The 15,767-nt window shown below is 40.2% G+C and overlaps 1 protein-coding gene across 1 annotated transcript in view; it reads right to left on the bottom strand.

The window, feature by feature from the left end:
* The window catches only part of LOC118324343 (nuclear mitotic apparatus protein 1-like), a 93,537-nt gene that overhangs the window by 16,941 nt on the left and 60,829 nt on the right, over window positions 1-15,767 (bottom strand). The window contains exons 17-21 of the mRNA XM_035656638.1: window positions 15,580-15,656; window positions 15,140-15,284; window positions 13,899-14,133; window positions 13,499-13,568; window positions 5,405-5,516 (exon numbers count right to left, since the gene is read on the bottom strand). Coding sequence (XP_035512531.1) covers window positions 5,405-5,516; window positions 13,499-13,568; window positions 13,899-14,133; window positions 15,140-15,284; window positions 15,580-15,656 — 639 coding nt within the window. The remainder of the gene's footprint in view (window positions 1-5,404; window positions 5,517-13,498; window positions 13,569-13,898; window positions 14,134-15,139; window positions 15,285-15,579; window positions 15,657-15,767) is intronic.

The following is a 15,767-nucleotide window of genomic DNA, read 5'->3' as shown; positions in this document are numbered from 1 at the left end:
GAGAAGGTGAGATAATTAAAGGTTAGCCTTGAATAATTACAATAATAGCATTCCTACTTACTTTTAGACGCTGTTAAATGAGTGGCAGGTATGATTTGTAAAGACTAATTTCCACTCATTTTTCAAGTGTTATAAACCTTGGCCAAGGTCATCAGCACACAGGTACTGTATATAAAAGTGAAGAGTCTGAACTTTCACTAACTGATATGAATTTACCTTGATAACCGGCTAGAACTAACGAGGTAAATACAAGTTTTGAGAACATGGAGAACAAAAGGTTTTAGTAATTCAACACATAAAAAGACTATATCTATTAAACTAAACATGACCTAAGACTGAGAGAGAAACCACTTTTAAATATATTTCTTGCGCTTTATTAAAATCATCATGCCTCATATGCCCCTCCCATGAACCTTTGCATACAACAACTTTTCATCCACATCCATACACAGAAACACAGGCAAACAAACAATGTGACAGCTAAGAAGGACAAAAAAACGTGAGAAAATAGTTGGTTTGTCTGTTCGACTGTCCGTCCCATCTCTCAAATGAATTACAGGACTGTAGCTTAATGAGCTGTGCTTGAGGGTAATGGGACACGAGGACACACACACATACACACACGCTGAACAAATAGTAAAAGTCCATTCCATGGTTAAACAGTCAGACAATTGGACCACTTCTCTTTATTCATCAACTAAACAAATGAGCTTCATTTGTCTGTCCTCATTTCTCCATTATCAAACCTGTGTGTGTGTGTGTGTGTTAGTGTGTGCATGTGTAAAAACGGTGATCTAGTGTGGGTCATTCTAAGCTAATTAGCCCAGGCTGAGGGGCCTCTATCAGGTATAATGAGTGAGATCAATGAACATAATACCGTTCCAGAGACCAACTCCCTTTAGCATCACAAAAATGAAAATACTACGCGCTCATGTTTGCGAAGTTCACCCACAAAGGTAAAAATGTGTGCATCTTATCCAAAAATGATTAGATAACAGCAACGTTATGCAGCTAAATCACAGTCTATAACTGCTGGAGTGGTGAAGAAAATAGAGGAAACTGGAGCAAATTACATTTTGCTTCGCCCACCCCACTGTCCAACCACTGTGCAGAGTAAAACTGTGTATTTTTGAGATTCAGAGTCTTGTTCAAGGTTACTTAGCAGGCTTGTTTCTCTAATCACTAGGCAGATCCCCCACTGACTCAGAGTGATTAAAAGCTACTATCTAATTGTATTTCTATAGAATGACATCAATAGTTGTAAAGATTTGGGGCAACTGAGAAAAGTTTATGGGAATGAAAACATGCTTATAAACTTTTGCTCTATGAAAACTTCTCTGCAAATTCTCATTAAAACTGTTTGAAATCTTTTACTCCATGCTAAAGGAAGTTGAGGTAAACACACTAATGACTGTGATTGTGTGTGTGTGTGTGGCATAGGAGAGAGAGAAGAGAGAGAGAGAGAGAGAAAGAGAGAGAGAGAGAGAGAGAAGGAAAAGGAGTGAGGGATGATCTGATCAGTCACAAAAACATGCCTCGTGTTTACCACAACTTTTATTTGAACTGGACTCATGCAGTGTGACAGGGTCGAGTGAAGTAAGTGTGTGTGTGTTTGTGTGTGTGTGTGTGTGTGTGTGTGTGGTGTTGTGTGTGTATGTGTGCAAGCACAAAACTGTCTGGTGGATGTCATGCAAATACTTCATCCCCCTAAAACTGAAGGAATCATTCTGTATGTGCTCCGATATTCTCGACAACTGTCAGACGGACTTCACACTTGGCGGGTGTATTCCTGAGGATCCCAGGAAGTGCAGTATTGAGTGTGCAGTAGTTTGGATGAGCGGTTCCCAAAAAAGCTGAGAAACATCGCCCTGCAGAGCCAGAGAGCCCCAGCAGTTGTCGACCCACAGCTTTCGACGTATGCATGCATGCGCGAGCCTACGTTATATCCAGAGCCATGTAGAAAGCTACCTTCAATAAATAATGTCAGCCTATCCTTTGTAAGGCCTTTGGAACCAGCTATAACTTGGGGTACCTGGGGTAATTCCTGAATTTTATGAATAGTAATGATATAGCAGTAAAGATTTCGTTCATACACAGTTACGCCTGGAGGAAAAACTTGGGAATTAGATTTCAGTGGCAGGGCTTTTCTTTCAGCATCTCCCACAAATGATGATAATGTTAGACTTTAATGACATTTTTAAATTGTGTAGTTTTAACCCTAACGATTTTTTTTCCATGTGTGAGTGCATCTTTGGCCTACATTCAATCAATTGAATGTTATTTAGCAAAGAAGCAGAAAAAAACAACAGGTGTGGCTCCTTTTTTGGGAACACATCAATATACTGTAAATATTGGTGGCATATGTTAATAATACTGTGTTTGGGGGGGGGAGACTGGTGGCACTGGAACTGCTGCGTCTACAACTGAGAGGGCTCTCCGGCTCTGCAGGTCAATGATATTGAGAACGATGTAAGCAGCAATACTGAAGGCCGACCAATCGGCCCGTTCCGAACCAGCACGTTTTGAACGAGGACTGCACTAGTATCAGAAAAGAAACACTAAACAGACCCAGAAAACACAAACAAGTCTCTAAATGTAACACACACACCATAAACACAAACATATACACACTGTTGCATACAAAGACATACACACAGAGAAAGACAGAGCTATCTGAGGTTCAGCTACTGTGCACCGAGGCAATTTGTAATATAGATTTCCTCTATAGGCCACTGTAGTGTACCATTTACCATTTCAAACCCTTTGATTTTTTTCACCAGCGGATAATTCATCTTCTGCTGGTCAATAACAGAGATTGGGACCTAATGAAGGAGTCATAGTCAGAGCAGCCATCACACTGGTGTTTAAACACTGTTTGGAGTCAAATTCATTGAAAAGCTCATCTGTTGTTGAGATGATGGAAGACAGCAACGGAAAATGTGAGGGATTGTGTATGAGTGCAGGAGACCAGCCAGATAACATACAGATACATGCACTCCCAAACTGTTTACTGCAAATGCAGGCATAAAATAAACAAAAAGTATAAGGTTGATTGGTTGAATCCTTTAAAAAGATCAAGTATCAAATGACCTTTGTTGTACTTTAAACACTGCCTTCATTTTGCACAGTCTTCAGAGCTCAACAAATAATTAAAGCTTCTCTTAAACAGTAATCAGCGTTCCAGAGTGGAACTCCATGAATTATATGTTTCTGAATTCCTCTAGTTTGTCAGCCCATTAGCGCCAGGTGATAGGGCATTGCACTGTGTGCTTTACTGTCAGAGAAACTAGATGCTGCTGGCTGTTGTTACAGGCACAGCATCTGTTTGTAGTATCAATGCCTTGAAGGAATAGTTTGACATACTGGGAAATAAGATCATTCACTTTCTTGCCGAGAGTTAGATGAGAAAATCGATAACGCCCTCAAAATACCGTTAAACATAAGGCTTCAGTCTGCAGCCGGTTAGCTTGGCTTTGCATAAAGACTGGAAGCAGGGGGAAACAGCTAGCCTGGATCTGTCAAAGTTTCTAGACTCGCTTCTGGTTGGCTGGCAATCTCACAGTAATGAAAAATCTCTAGGAAGTCACTGTTCCAGGCTAAGAATTAATATCACATAACCCAAGGACAGCCGCAACTTGATGTTTTTACACTTTGATTAAACAAACAAAATATAACATGTTAATTAGTGAGCTTTATAGGTGCGAGTAGGTGCTTATTGTTTGTATATTGTATTGCTCCTTTACCCTGTTTTCAGTTTTATTCTAAGGTAAGCTAATTTGCTACCGAGCAGATATAAGAGTCCACCGTATTCTTGGCATAAAAGAGAATAAGCATATTTCCCAAAATGTGAACCTGTTGCTTTAATAATGAGAAAAAAACTTGATCTGAAAATACTAAAAATTGTTTACAGTGAGTAAGATTTTTCAGTGAAAGTCAATCAATTTAATTTTATCAATTTATCATTAAAAAATATATTCTATATTATAACAATCAATAAGGGCAAATTTTATGAAATTAAAAAAAAATTGTTATTTAAGTTCTTGTTTTATGAAAACTTGTTATAATGCATAATTGTGGAATACAGATAATGGTAATGAACATCAGGTTGATTATTTTATATAAGATAGAGCTTTACTTTGTGCTTATATTCATACCATAGTAGCTATTACCATGTCTTCCTCATGCAAGACTCTGACCTGACAGATCCATGACTAACTCTGACATGTCTTGCAATGTGTTTGATCAGAAATTGTACAACAGAGAAAAGAGATGAAAGAATTTTCAACATATAGAAATAGATGAAGAACCCTTGGCGAGCACTGGCTTGGCTATTGACTGACCAATCAACTGGCCTAAGTCAGTGTCTTACTGGCCCTGGGCAATCACTATTGTCAAACCTTGGTGCACTAATGTTAAGAGAAAAAAGGAGAACCACGCTATGCGGGCTGCATTATTCACAAGGACAGAGTGAAAAAAAGTGTAATACGAGGGAGAGCGAGTGAAAGAGAAAGAAACGGAGAGAGAAGAAGACACGGAAACACGTAGGAAAAAAAGAGTGAGAATAGAGAGGGGCAGAAAACAGGAGAGAGAAAAATAAAGCAACAGAAAAGCAGAAAAGGGAGAGAGAAAAGGAGAAAACTTTAGGAAGAATCTGAACTAAATGGAAAATCAAGATCCAAGAGAGCACCACAGTGCACGGCAGCTTAAGACAGAATTCAAACTTTGTCGAATCTAAATGAACATCACTTCCCTGTCCTGGCTTTACCCTTAATTATCCATTCTGCCTTTGTACAGCGGCGGCTCAGCTCTGACAACCGCTTTCCCCAGAGACCGCACCCCCCAACCCCCCGCTCGCAGCCAGAACATTAGGGAATATCAGGGAATATTACACCCAGGAATTAACGCTCCAAATCACCTTGCCAGGTTTAGGTCCCACATACACCCCTCCCTGTCTTGGACAAGATAATCCGGGCTGTAGCACCGGATATATGCCACTAATCATCAAAAAGGTAAGAAGGGGGTGCAGGGAGTGAGAAGAGAATGGGAGGAGAGGGGAGGAAGACCTTGGAGGGCATGAGAGGAGAGAAGACCTTCACATAAGGGTATAAATATTTGTGTTTATGTAGTACAGTAGGCTTAGAACAACCTTCTTTAACGTACTTTAAGTGTGAAAAGCGCCGGGTCAACTACAGAAATCAATATGATGACTGCAGACGGATTGGATAATTACATTAAAATAATATTAAGTGGTAAAATTGCTATAGCTTTCTGTGAGTACAGACAGTATCTCAATGGTTCAGATGACAAACACCTTGCCTGTGCTCTGCTCCAAGCCGATTTAAACAAACACAAATATGTTATTTACAGTGGCTATGTCACTCAGGTGTGGTGTGTATTTATTTACCTGGTCCTGCGCATCCTGTTTCTCTCGCTCTGCCTTGAGTTTGTGATCGACAGCCTGCTGCAGATTCCTCCTGAGCTCTGCCACCTCCGTCTCCAGCCTCACAGCCATTGACCTGCACACACAAACAAAAAAACAATTGATGTTGCTTACTATCAGGTGAATTAATACAAATTTGTCACTATATTTTAGTCATCCCAATATCTTTCTTTAAAACTCATTTAATTTTTTTCACATTCATTATTATCAAAAATATTCCTAAAAACAAACACAAAAATACATACTTAATTCCAAGTACTTAATTCCAATATTAAGTTTCCTGAAAATCCAGATTTAGAGGAGTGTTTAATATAGGCGCAGAAAGTGTGAGTATGTGTGTGTATGCGTGAATGTGTGTGTGGCAGCCAAGCTAAGGGAATGTGAAGGGGATCAATATGAAGGGGTCTATTCCTGCCACGCAACTGCGCGTCTGTGTGTATGTGAGTCAGTTAGTGTCTACAAGTGTGTGTGTACATGTGCGCGAGTGAGTTTGTGTGTGCCAGCTGCCCTGGCTACAGCGAGATCAATACGACAAATGATTACCATTTCCACAAACCTCCCTCCACAGCCTTGCTTCGGTCGCTCAGTGAGCCTCGACACCCCGACAAACCCCCTCCACATGCACACACAGACCAAAACAAACCACCCCTACTGTTGACCCACATCTCTAAAAGCAAATATAGAAATGAAAATTTACAAGTTTATGAATAGTAAAAAAAACATTTGGACCTTGGACAGGCAAAAGTTTTGGTACAATGAACTGAAGTTAGTATATTTATGGATTTTACAGTTAAAACAAGAATGACTATGCAGGGAAAGAGCACACAGTCAGCATTTGACTTTATTAGTTTATATTGGCATTTGTGTTAAATTGACACATCCAAAAAAAATACAGAAAAATTAATGCACAGTTCAATATTTAGCCCACTGACTCTATACATTATTTTATATTTTTTCAGCTAATCATTTAGTCTATTAACTGCCACTAGTTACTAAAGCCCACATTTTGTTAAGAGTGCAACTTTCAATTATTATTACAGTTATCTGCAGATTGTTGTCTTGGTTAATTGATTAATCACTTCATATATAATATGTCAGAAAACAGTGAAAACTGTCCATCAGTTTCCCACAACCAAAAGTAATTTGTTCAAATGACATGTTTTGTCCGACCAACAGTCCAAAGAAGCAGGGACCACAGAATTCTTGTCATTTTTACTTTTAAAAAATTACTTAAATCAAAATTAATTAGTTCAAAGTTTGAGGTATTTTTCAAGACTTAAAAAATATATATATATTTATATTTATATTTATATTTATAAAGTATATAGTAGAAAGCTGGAAATCAGCTAAAGATGGGCTGGAATTGGAGACACTACAATTTTATGGTCAGCGTCTGACACCCCTAGACTACCAGTAGAGATGCAACATTTTATGTAAAAAACTCAAAAGTACAGTATTATTCATAAAATGAAAGTAAAAAGTCAATCTTAGCAGTTGTGAAGGCATAACCAGCAAAAGCTTGGCAATTTTAATTAATTATCTTGAAAAAAGATGTAAAATACAAATTGTTAAATTTATATTCCAAATAAATTATAGCTGACTATCTGTCTGCATCTCAACACATTAACTGACTTAATGTATCAGCACTAAACTTAAAACAGATACTAATAGAGTAACTTAGTGGTAGTAAAAGCTGAAGCAGGAGCAGAACAGCCAAAACAAAAAGGAAAGAAAATGCCTGATAGATCGGTCCATGGAGAGAACACATGATAGGATGAACAGAGTGGGAGAGAGAAAGGAAAGAAAGAGAGGAGGCATCCTGTGGAGAAAGGAGGGGATTTCCCACAGCACAGATGGAAGCCATTAGTATGGTGTTGTTGCTTAAAAACCTTTCATGTCTTTGCAGTTATTAGATAATACTGGGTTAACAGTAAACAGCATGATTCTGCAAATGGATATAATATGCAGACACAGCAATTGTTTTACCATTCGGTATCTAAAATTGGTTTAAATGTAATAAAATGCAATAATTCAGAATGTAACCTATAAAGTCTCCATGCCGAGTTTTAAATTGCCGGTTGACAATGAAAATGTTCCAATGGCTCAAACTTAACCAAGGAGAAATTCCCTAAGACGAAAGACCGTTGCATTGAGGTCATGTCGAAGCCAAAGCCCACCACCACAACTATGGTGCGCACAAACAGACACACACAAACACACACTCCGCTGGGTGATACATGCTTGCTGATGTCATCACCGCAGCTCTGGTGACACACCAGGGTCAACCAGGGGTCTCACCTCTGAACTCTGAACTCCATGACCTAACATCTGCTTACCTACCGTGTCCCATCGATACACATTTTGATATTTCTGTTAGATTCACTCAGGAACGGAAATATGCCAAACAGAACAGCCATTTTCAGTTGGTTTTCAGATCTTGGCGAATAATGATATTATGTATGATAGACCTAGAAGTTAGGCATTTTGCTTTGTAGACTCTCTTAAACAATGTACGTATTTAGAGCTTAGGGCTGTTCTGTTCAACACATGTTCAGTTAAACAGCCTACTGTATGCCGCATGTAAAAAAAGCGAAATGTTTTTGATTACTGAGCTTACACAGGGGACGATGGGAAATGGGATAAGAGGGGAAGCTTCTTTCCCTCTCTCCCTTTTTACCTTATTTTCTCCTCTGCTAGCCCTTTCCTCCATTCAGGGCACCCTCCATTACCGCGCTTGGGTCGCCCTCTCCTGCAACGGGCCTGCCAACTCCCCTCCAGCTTGAGCAGGAGAGAGAGGGAGGGAGAGAGAGAGAGAGAGAGACAGAGAGACAGACGGACAGAGGAAGAAAAGTGTGAGATAAAGAGCAGCATTTCACTTCAGACTGCTGTTGTTCCAGATTCATTAGTGAGTAGGTCTAATTCAACTGACATGGAAAAAAAAGACATTTTCCAGTTGCGATATTAATAAAATGGTGTCAGATAGTTCTTGAGGCTGAGTTGATTTTGTTTTTCACCATATTTAAAGAAAGAAATAGATGACATGAGTAAAGATTAACACAATGCTTCACTTCTTAAATACTTCACGTCTTCCAGCGGACCAAGGTTAATAGAATGATTTACAAAACATGCATACACAGAGGTTACTCAAGTTCAGCATGAGTGGGAAAATATGAACTGCGAGCCACCTTCAAAGCCAAACGACGAACTCCACCACAGAAGAGGCACTGAATGCCTTTCAGAGGCAGAGAAGGAAGGAGTGAAAGTATTGCACTGCTTACACTGAGTCGGGGCAGCAGCCCTTTTGTTGAGAGACAAAAGAAGCGCTGCCAGACTTCATCAATAGATGGCACTCTTTACCTTAAGCAGGCCACTTGAGCTCATACTCCTGACTGCATCCCTTCAATCACATTCCCTTTTCAACCATCTCCTCCGTCTCCATGCAATAAAACCCCATTGTCCTACACTTAGTAGTTTAGTACATTGAGCGGATGCATAATAAACCACTAGTCAGGTTCCTTGGTTAGGTTTGCTTTCACAGGCCCTTTTTAGTTTGAATTTAAAATTTAAGATTTGCTTCCTTCCACCCCCCTTTTTTTTTGTTCTGTATGCTGTTTTGTGAGTCAATGTTTCTTCATAGCTCCTAAAACCTTTTCACTAAATTCAGTATTCATTGAATATAACATAAACTGTCAGCCATCGGTGGCCAAGGCTAGTGAATATTGAGAAGGTGTGTGCACTGAATATGTAGAGGTGTGTATGCGCTCCTGAGTATGTGTGTGTGTTGAATATTTACAGGACGGACCTTGACTTTGTGGGCGTGCATGTGTATTTGAGTGTGTGAAATAGAAATAGAGAAATGTTGCATGCGTATTGCTGTAATGCTTTTAGGGCCACGCACCAGGCTGTGTTGGTCGTGGTGGGACAGACTGAATAGGGGGAAGCTAAAACCAATACCAGAAAGGAAGAAATAGAGAAAAGAAAATCTACATTTAATAAAACTATGATTAATTTATGGTGTTGCAGCATCCAAAATGTTTAAACTGAAGCCCTAGGAAAATTGAAGCGGCAACTCGAATTGCTAAATATTTAATGATGCACAAACACTTTTATTTGCTGGTGTGTGTGTGTGCCCTACCTTGGCTATTTTACTGAACCTCAAGGTTAAAGTTTGCTATGAATCTCAATAATCGATAAAGCAGAGATGGGGATCAAATTCACATTCAAGTCATTAGTTTTGAGGTGACCTCAGTGATACCTCCCACCAGGGAAAGCCACAGAGAGAGCAATTAGCTACATATACTGACCGTTTACACAAACACTCCTATTTGCACCAGAACACACACAGGCAAAGCTATACACACACATAGCTGAAACACAAAATTAAGACAGCTTTCTCTATCAGTTAAAATTTCTAGAAATATAAAACAGCAGGTAGAAAGCAAACAGCAGCACACATGCAGCCATAAACCAGGTGTTTACTTTAGACAAATACATAAGATGTGTGGTATATTCAGCTTAGCGGGGATTGAATACTGCCAAAATGTTCCACATTAATTGAGGATCCGCAGAGGACTGTGGGTTTCTCCACATTCAATTCTTCTTAATAGCTTAAGGTTGAACAGTAGTCCATATTCTGAGGTCTGGGGTCTTTTACAGCCTGTTTTTAGTGGCTTTGTGAGTTAAGTTATGATATTAGTGCGCAATCTAAGATCTTGGGTCCCTCACTCTCTGACTTTCTTGACCCTTTTATAATGGCTTCACAACTTAAGGTATGACATTAGTCTATAATCTAACTCTCTCTTTCGATCACTCCCTTTCAATGCCTTCATACGAGCTTCAAAGCCCATCATACAGCATCGGCCTATAATCACCGATCTGCGGTCAGATTACCCCGCTCTCACAGCTAACCTTTAACATGAGAAGGACGAAAACCTGGCTAACCCTGAATCAGTGGCTGGGGGTAGAGCTGGGCCCTGCCTGGCCCTCATAAAAGCTTCATAAGGCTTCATAGGGGCTTCCTTTGGCTTTGTTGGGGGATTCGTAGCGGGCTAAGGTGCTCCCGTGAGACGTCCCAAAGCCTCCCAAGACTCTTTCTCTCTCTTTCTGAAGTTTCATGGGCTTGCAACACTGCTTTTGGGTATAAGCCAAAAGGTGCAGGCGCACAGCCGCACACCGTCATGCACACAAATACACCACAAGAAAAAAAAAAAATCCCATGCACACAACAGCGAACACTCACAAAGACAAAGACTAACACACACACACGTAGAATCTAAAACTCATGCACACACATACACCCCAACACACTCCCCTCTTGCTCTCTCCTCTCCGCTTTATTTACAATCCTCTGGCAGCGGTACAAGGGCCCGGGGCTATAACACACGGCACCTAATGCTCAAACTGCCAGGTAATCTCATGTCTGACATCCCCCTTTGATAGAAACTGATCAATAGACTCTTGTAAAGGAGTCATTTTCTCTGATGTTTCTACCAACCACTTCTCTCTATCTCTATCTCTCTCCCCTTCTGTCTCTCTCTTTCCCCCCTTCTCTTTTATTAGCCATACATTTATAATTCATATTTCAGCAGGGCTGAGTTTGCTCTGAGACAAAGGGGGGGCTTCTTTGTGTAATAAAGAACAATGGTGGTGAAATGATGGGGAGAAATGCCAGTGTTTGCTGCTGGTTCCGGTGAACAACAGTTTTGGGGATCGATAGAGTGTGAAATGGGATTATAGCTAGTAATAGAGGTGAATTGGAGGAGAGAGGCCTGTGCACGTGTGCGTCCAGGGATCCAGATTGGATAGCAGCACACACACACACACACACACACACACATACACATACGCACACACTTGTGCGCGCGCACACACACATGCGCACACAATAATGATTTCATCATCTTTAGGCAGATGCACATCAGCAGCACAGAGGGGAGGTAATATCACATTTCTGTTTTTATGGAAGTGTGGAAATATGGATATTGTGTTTTTGTTTATGCTGTTATTTCATTTGTTGTCACACAGCATCACATTTATTTCACATTACAGCCAACCTTACAACACATCTTATTTAAGATGTAAGATGACACAATCAGCCACATTTGAATTTTTTAAACATCCATCCCTGTTTGAATTTCACAGGCAGGTGGTAAAAACATTCTTACCAAAACAATTAACTTTAGAATATACCACACCCAGTAACCTGTGAAACCAATTAGTAACAGCGTTCACTAATTTACACCTCTCTGTTTGTTGTCTGTTGAAATGTTATATTAAAAAAGTGTCCAGTACAAACATATAAACTCACTTACTAACTAACACACACTACGACGGTAAGTGTCTAAGATTTAAAAAATCATGCCACATATCAGTTTTCAATTCAGTTTAAAATAACCAGATATACTGTACATCATCTACATCAGTATATGTACTGTACACACACTGGCATTCTCTTAGCACTACATGTAGTTTATTAAGTGTTGTGTGATTTACTCTCTGGACTCACTATTATGCAAATAACAGAATATCTACTGAACTGAGAATCATACAGAAAACGCATGCTGTTAAAGACTGACAGTAAATTTGACACATACAGTCATAAGCCAACTTTAAGGACTTTTTTCTCTCCTTTTTAATCACCTCCCTTCTCTTCATCCTCTCCTGCCACAATCTGATTGAATCCAGCTGCCTACAGACTCTTCAGTCTCATCCATATGACACTTCTCTGGTTGTCTGGCATCATCCTATCCTCTGTTCCTTTCTTCCTCTATCTATCTGGCCGCAGACACCTTTTAATATTATATCCATCACCTCCCAGCTACAGTTTTATATACATCCAGTTAACTGTGGGATTCAGATAACATGTTACCAGTCTCACATCACCCAACAATGTTACAACTAAAAATGCTCTGATAGAGAGCATAAAAAATGTATAAAAAATGTGTAGCAGCCGACTGCCAAGACGACATAGATAAAAAAACTAGATACCCATTATAACAGTACATACAGTTATAAAATAAAGTAAACGCCTCAAAATATGTGGTTTTGATGAAAATTTACTTTGGTAAAGTCCTGTTTTTTCCTCATTATTTTACTGTATACCTATTTGTATTACAACAATCTGCATTCTAACCTTCTAACCTGTTCATTTTCACAATCCACTCCATTCTAGTCCAAGTCTACCGTTATCAAGCAACAAAAAGAATCATCACCACTCAAGGCAATGTTTTCATTATACAGAAGGAACCTCAGCGAGGGCTTTATGTTAATAAAAAGGCCTTTTGTTCATGACAGTAATTTTATCAAGTTAACTCCTCACCCAGTCTATTCAGGCCACTGCTATATCCAGGTAAACAATGCCCCCTTTGTTATAATAATGCATCTTTATTCTTCTTAAGTCCTTACAATAAGCTCTACGTTGCTGGATTGTATTTGCTGAAGGTAAAAGCTGAATAATATGTGGTTTTGTGCAGAGCGTAGAGTTGAGAGAATGCGTTTTGATCACAGACAAAGGCCAAGCTACACGGCGTTGTCCCTCTGTCTCTATCTTGTTAATGAGCAGTGTTCACCGAGCAAGCCAGCCACTGTCTGCCACAGAGAGAGACCTCAGATTCATCTCTCTGCGGACAATAGGTGAGTGTGTGTGTGTATTTGTACCTCGGAGAGCAAGTGTGTATGCGCTAATTAAAGCAGTGGGAGTTGGGAGAAATGGCTGCATGCGTGTGTGTATGCGAGGTGTTTGCCTGGCGTGACCGTAGATGTGTACGTTAATTCTTAATGAGACATTTCTGTGCCCAGAGAGACCCAGCCATCACCATTCCTGCACTGACACACTACTACAAAGGCCACCACCAGACACGCGCACACATGCATGCACACACACACATAAACCAGATCATTACCATACAGCTAAAGCAGCGCGCCATTAAATCAAACCTCTATCTACGGTTTCTGTGTGTGTGTGTGTGTGTGTGTGTGTCTGAGTTAACATTGCGTGCAGACAGCTAGCAACCGAATCACCACACTACTGGCTAATTTGAGCTAACTGATTGAGCTAACAGCAGTGTGGCTGGTTCTGCAAACAAAAGGCAGAGCAGACTGTAGAGCTCCTCCAGCATGCTATATGCTTCTGATGGACAACATTGTCCCAAAGTTCAAACAAGAAAGGGAAAGTAATCAAACAGTGAAGTGAGATAAAAGCTTAATTCTTCTAAAAAAAAAGCAACAACCTCATGTTAAGTTGCTTGTGCATCACTTGCTCAACTGCGCAGGTGTAAAAGACATATTGGCCATCAGTCAAATTTCAAAATAAATGATTTAGCAAGTGAATCAAAAACTGTATGTATACTGTATTCACTGTATTTATGTGTATATCTTTGACTTAAAAGTTATTTGATGGATAAATGGACAGATGGATGGATGAAATGGATAACTGATGGATTTATTGACTGATTGCTACCTGTCACTTTGTGCTTGCTGCGTAGCTCCTCCAGCTCTTGGTTCAACCGCCTGATGTGACTGCTGACACTCTGTCTCTCTCTGATGGCACTCCTCATCTCCTCCTCCCCCTTTTGTAACTCTCCCTGAAGTCTTTGCACCTCTCCTCTCTGCACACCAACCTCGTTGCTCCTTCTCGCCGCCTCTCGTCTGGCCTCCTTCAGCTCCTCTGACTGTCTCAGAAGTCCCACATGTACCTGCAGCATAAGTGAGGGGTGTTCAGATCAAGGATCTTGCTTGACTGTATTTGGAATTCGCTTCATATTTCTCAGAAGGACCCTAAACTCTGTATTGATTGACCATTTATGTGATTTTGTATCCCTGCTTACATTTGCTTTTATCCATGGGAAACCTTAACTGAAACAAAAAAAAGAATGCAAAATTGCCATGGCCGTACAGCTAGAGAAACAAAGGCAATGGACGGCTTCAAAATCTTGTTGAAACCTTGTTTGAATAACACGTGTCTGTGAAAAACATACATAAAGACATAGATGGAACCTTCAACTTAGACTCATTATGTGATATTCCATAGAGGAGTAGGCTGGATTAATGGACAAGACCTGACAGCAAGAATAGAATATACTACAGTTGTGTGTGTGTGTGTGTGTGTGTGTGTGTGTGTGTGTGTTTGCGAGAATAAAATGTGTGTGCATTCATATGATCTTCGTAAGCATGACATGTCTATCACTTATATGTGCCAGAGGACGCACAAATTAATGTGTAAAATCAAATGTTACCACTTCCACCTAAGCATACAAGACCACACACACACACACACGCACACACACTATGTGTCTATGACTGCCAGCAATGTTGGCACTCTGCCAGGCTACAGTCACCACTTTGAGTAATTTGAATATTTAGTGTCCCATTGAGCTCTTAATTGGAGTCAATTTCACCAGCCTTGGCATGTTTGGTGCTTTAATTATTGGCGAGGCAATTTGTTTCTGCCACGCAATCACGGGGCAATCACGAGTGGTGGGTGTGTGGTGCCGGTGGAGGTGGGTTGAGTACTCCTCTTTGGGAACTTGAATTGAATCTCATGGAGCTCATGTTCTTAGCCTGAGATGCATGCATATAGGCAACATTTTGGGACAAGAGTTGGGGCTTCTGAATTCAAAAGAGTGAAAGGGAAAAAGGTCAGTATAATATGGTTGTTTCTAAATTAGAGGAAGGGTCAGCAGATACACACTATTTTAATACCTTTTGGGTGTCTGACAGCTCAAGCTCTAAACGTGTAACTTCCTTTTTCAAACATAGCACTTCCTGTTCCAGCTGGCTGCGATTGCTGATGTGCGTACGGCGAGACGCAACAAGACTTTGCTTCAGACCCACTTTTTCCTGGGTTCTACAGGGAGGAGAGCAAAGAGAAACAACACAGTGAGACGAACAAAGAAAAACATGTGTACAACAAGAACTAAATAAACCAGATTACCTAAATTCAAAGAAATGATTTGAATAGATTATGTAAAATTTTCCATGTTACATATAGTGTGCTACTGTGTGGCGTTTGGCAAGGAGACTGTTAAGAGAATGACAGTGAGTAGGGGGTGGAGGAAGATGGGAAGGGCATGAGAGAAGAGACAAAGACAGGAACCAGGATCAGCAGAGGAGAATGAGAGTTTTATGGACTTAGTTATTACTGTCTCTGCAGCTCTGACTTCATCTGAAGAATAGCCTTTTCACACTCCGCAAGGCCCTCAACCTGCTCGGTACAGCGCTGAAACACACACACATGCAGATACACACACGGAAAAAAAAGTGGGCACTGGAATGTAGCTTAATTTTTTATCAATGTACATCTAAAACTAACTTCACACCTAATTCTGTA

Source organism: Morone saxatilis, unplaced genomic scaffold (genome assembly GCF_004916995.1).
Source record: "Morone saxatilis isolate NCDOM2014 unplaced genomic scaffold, NCSU_SB_2.0 Contig0, whole genome shotgun sequence".
In the NCBI taxonomy this organism is placed as follows: Eukaryota; Metazoa; Chordata; class Actinopteri; family Moronidae; genus Morone; species Morone saxatilis.
Note: the sequence above shows the minus strand (reverse complement) of the source record. Positions and strands in the feature narration are given on the sequence as shown.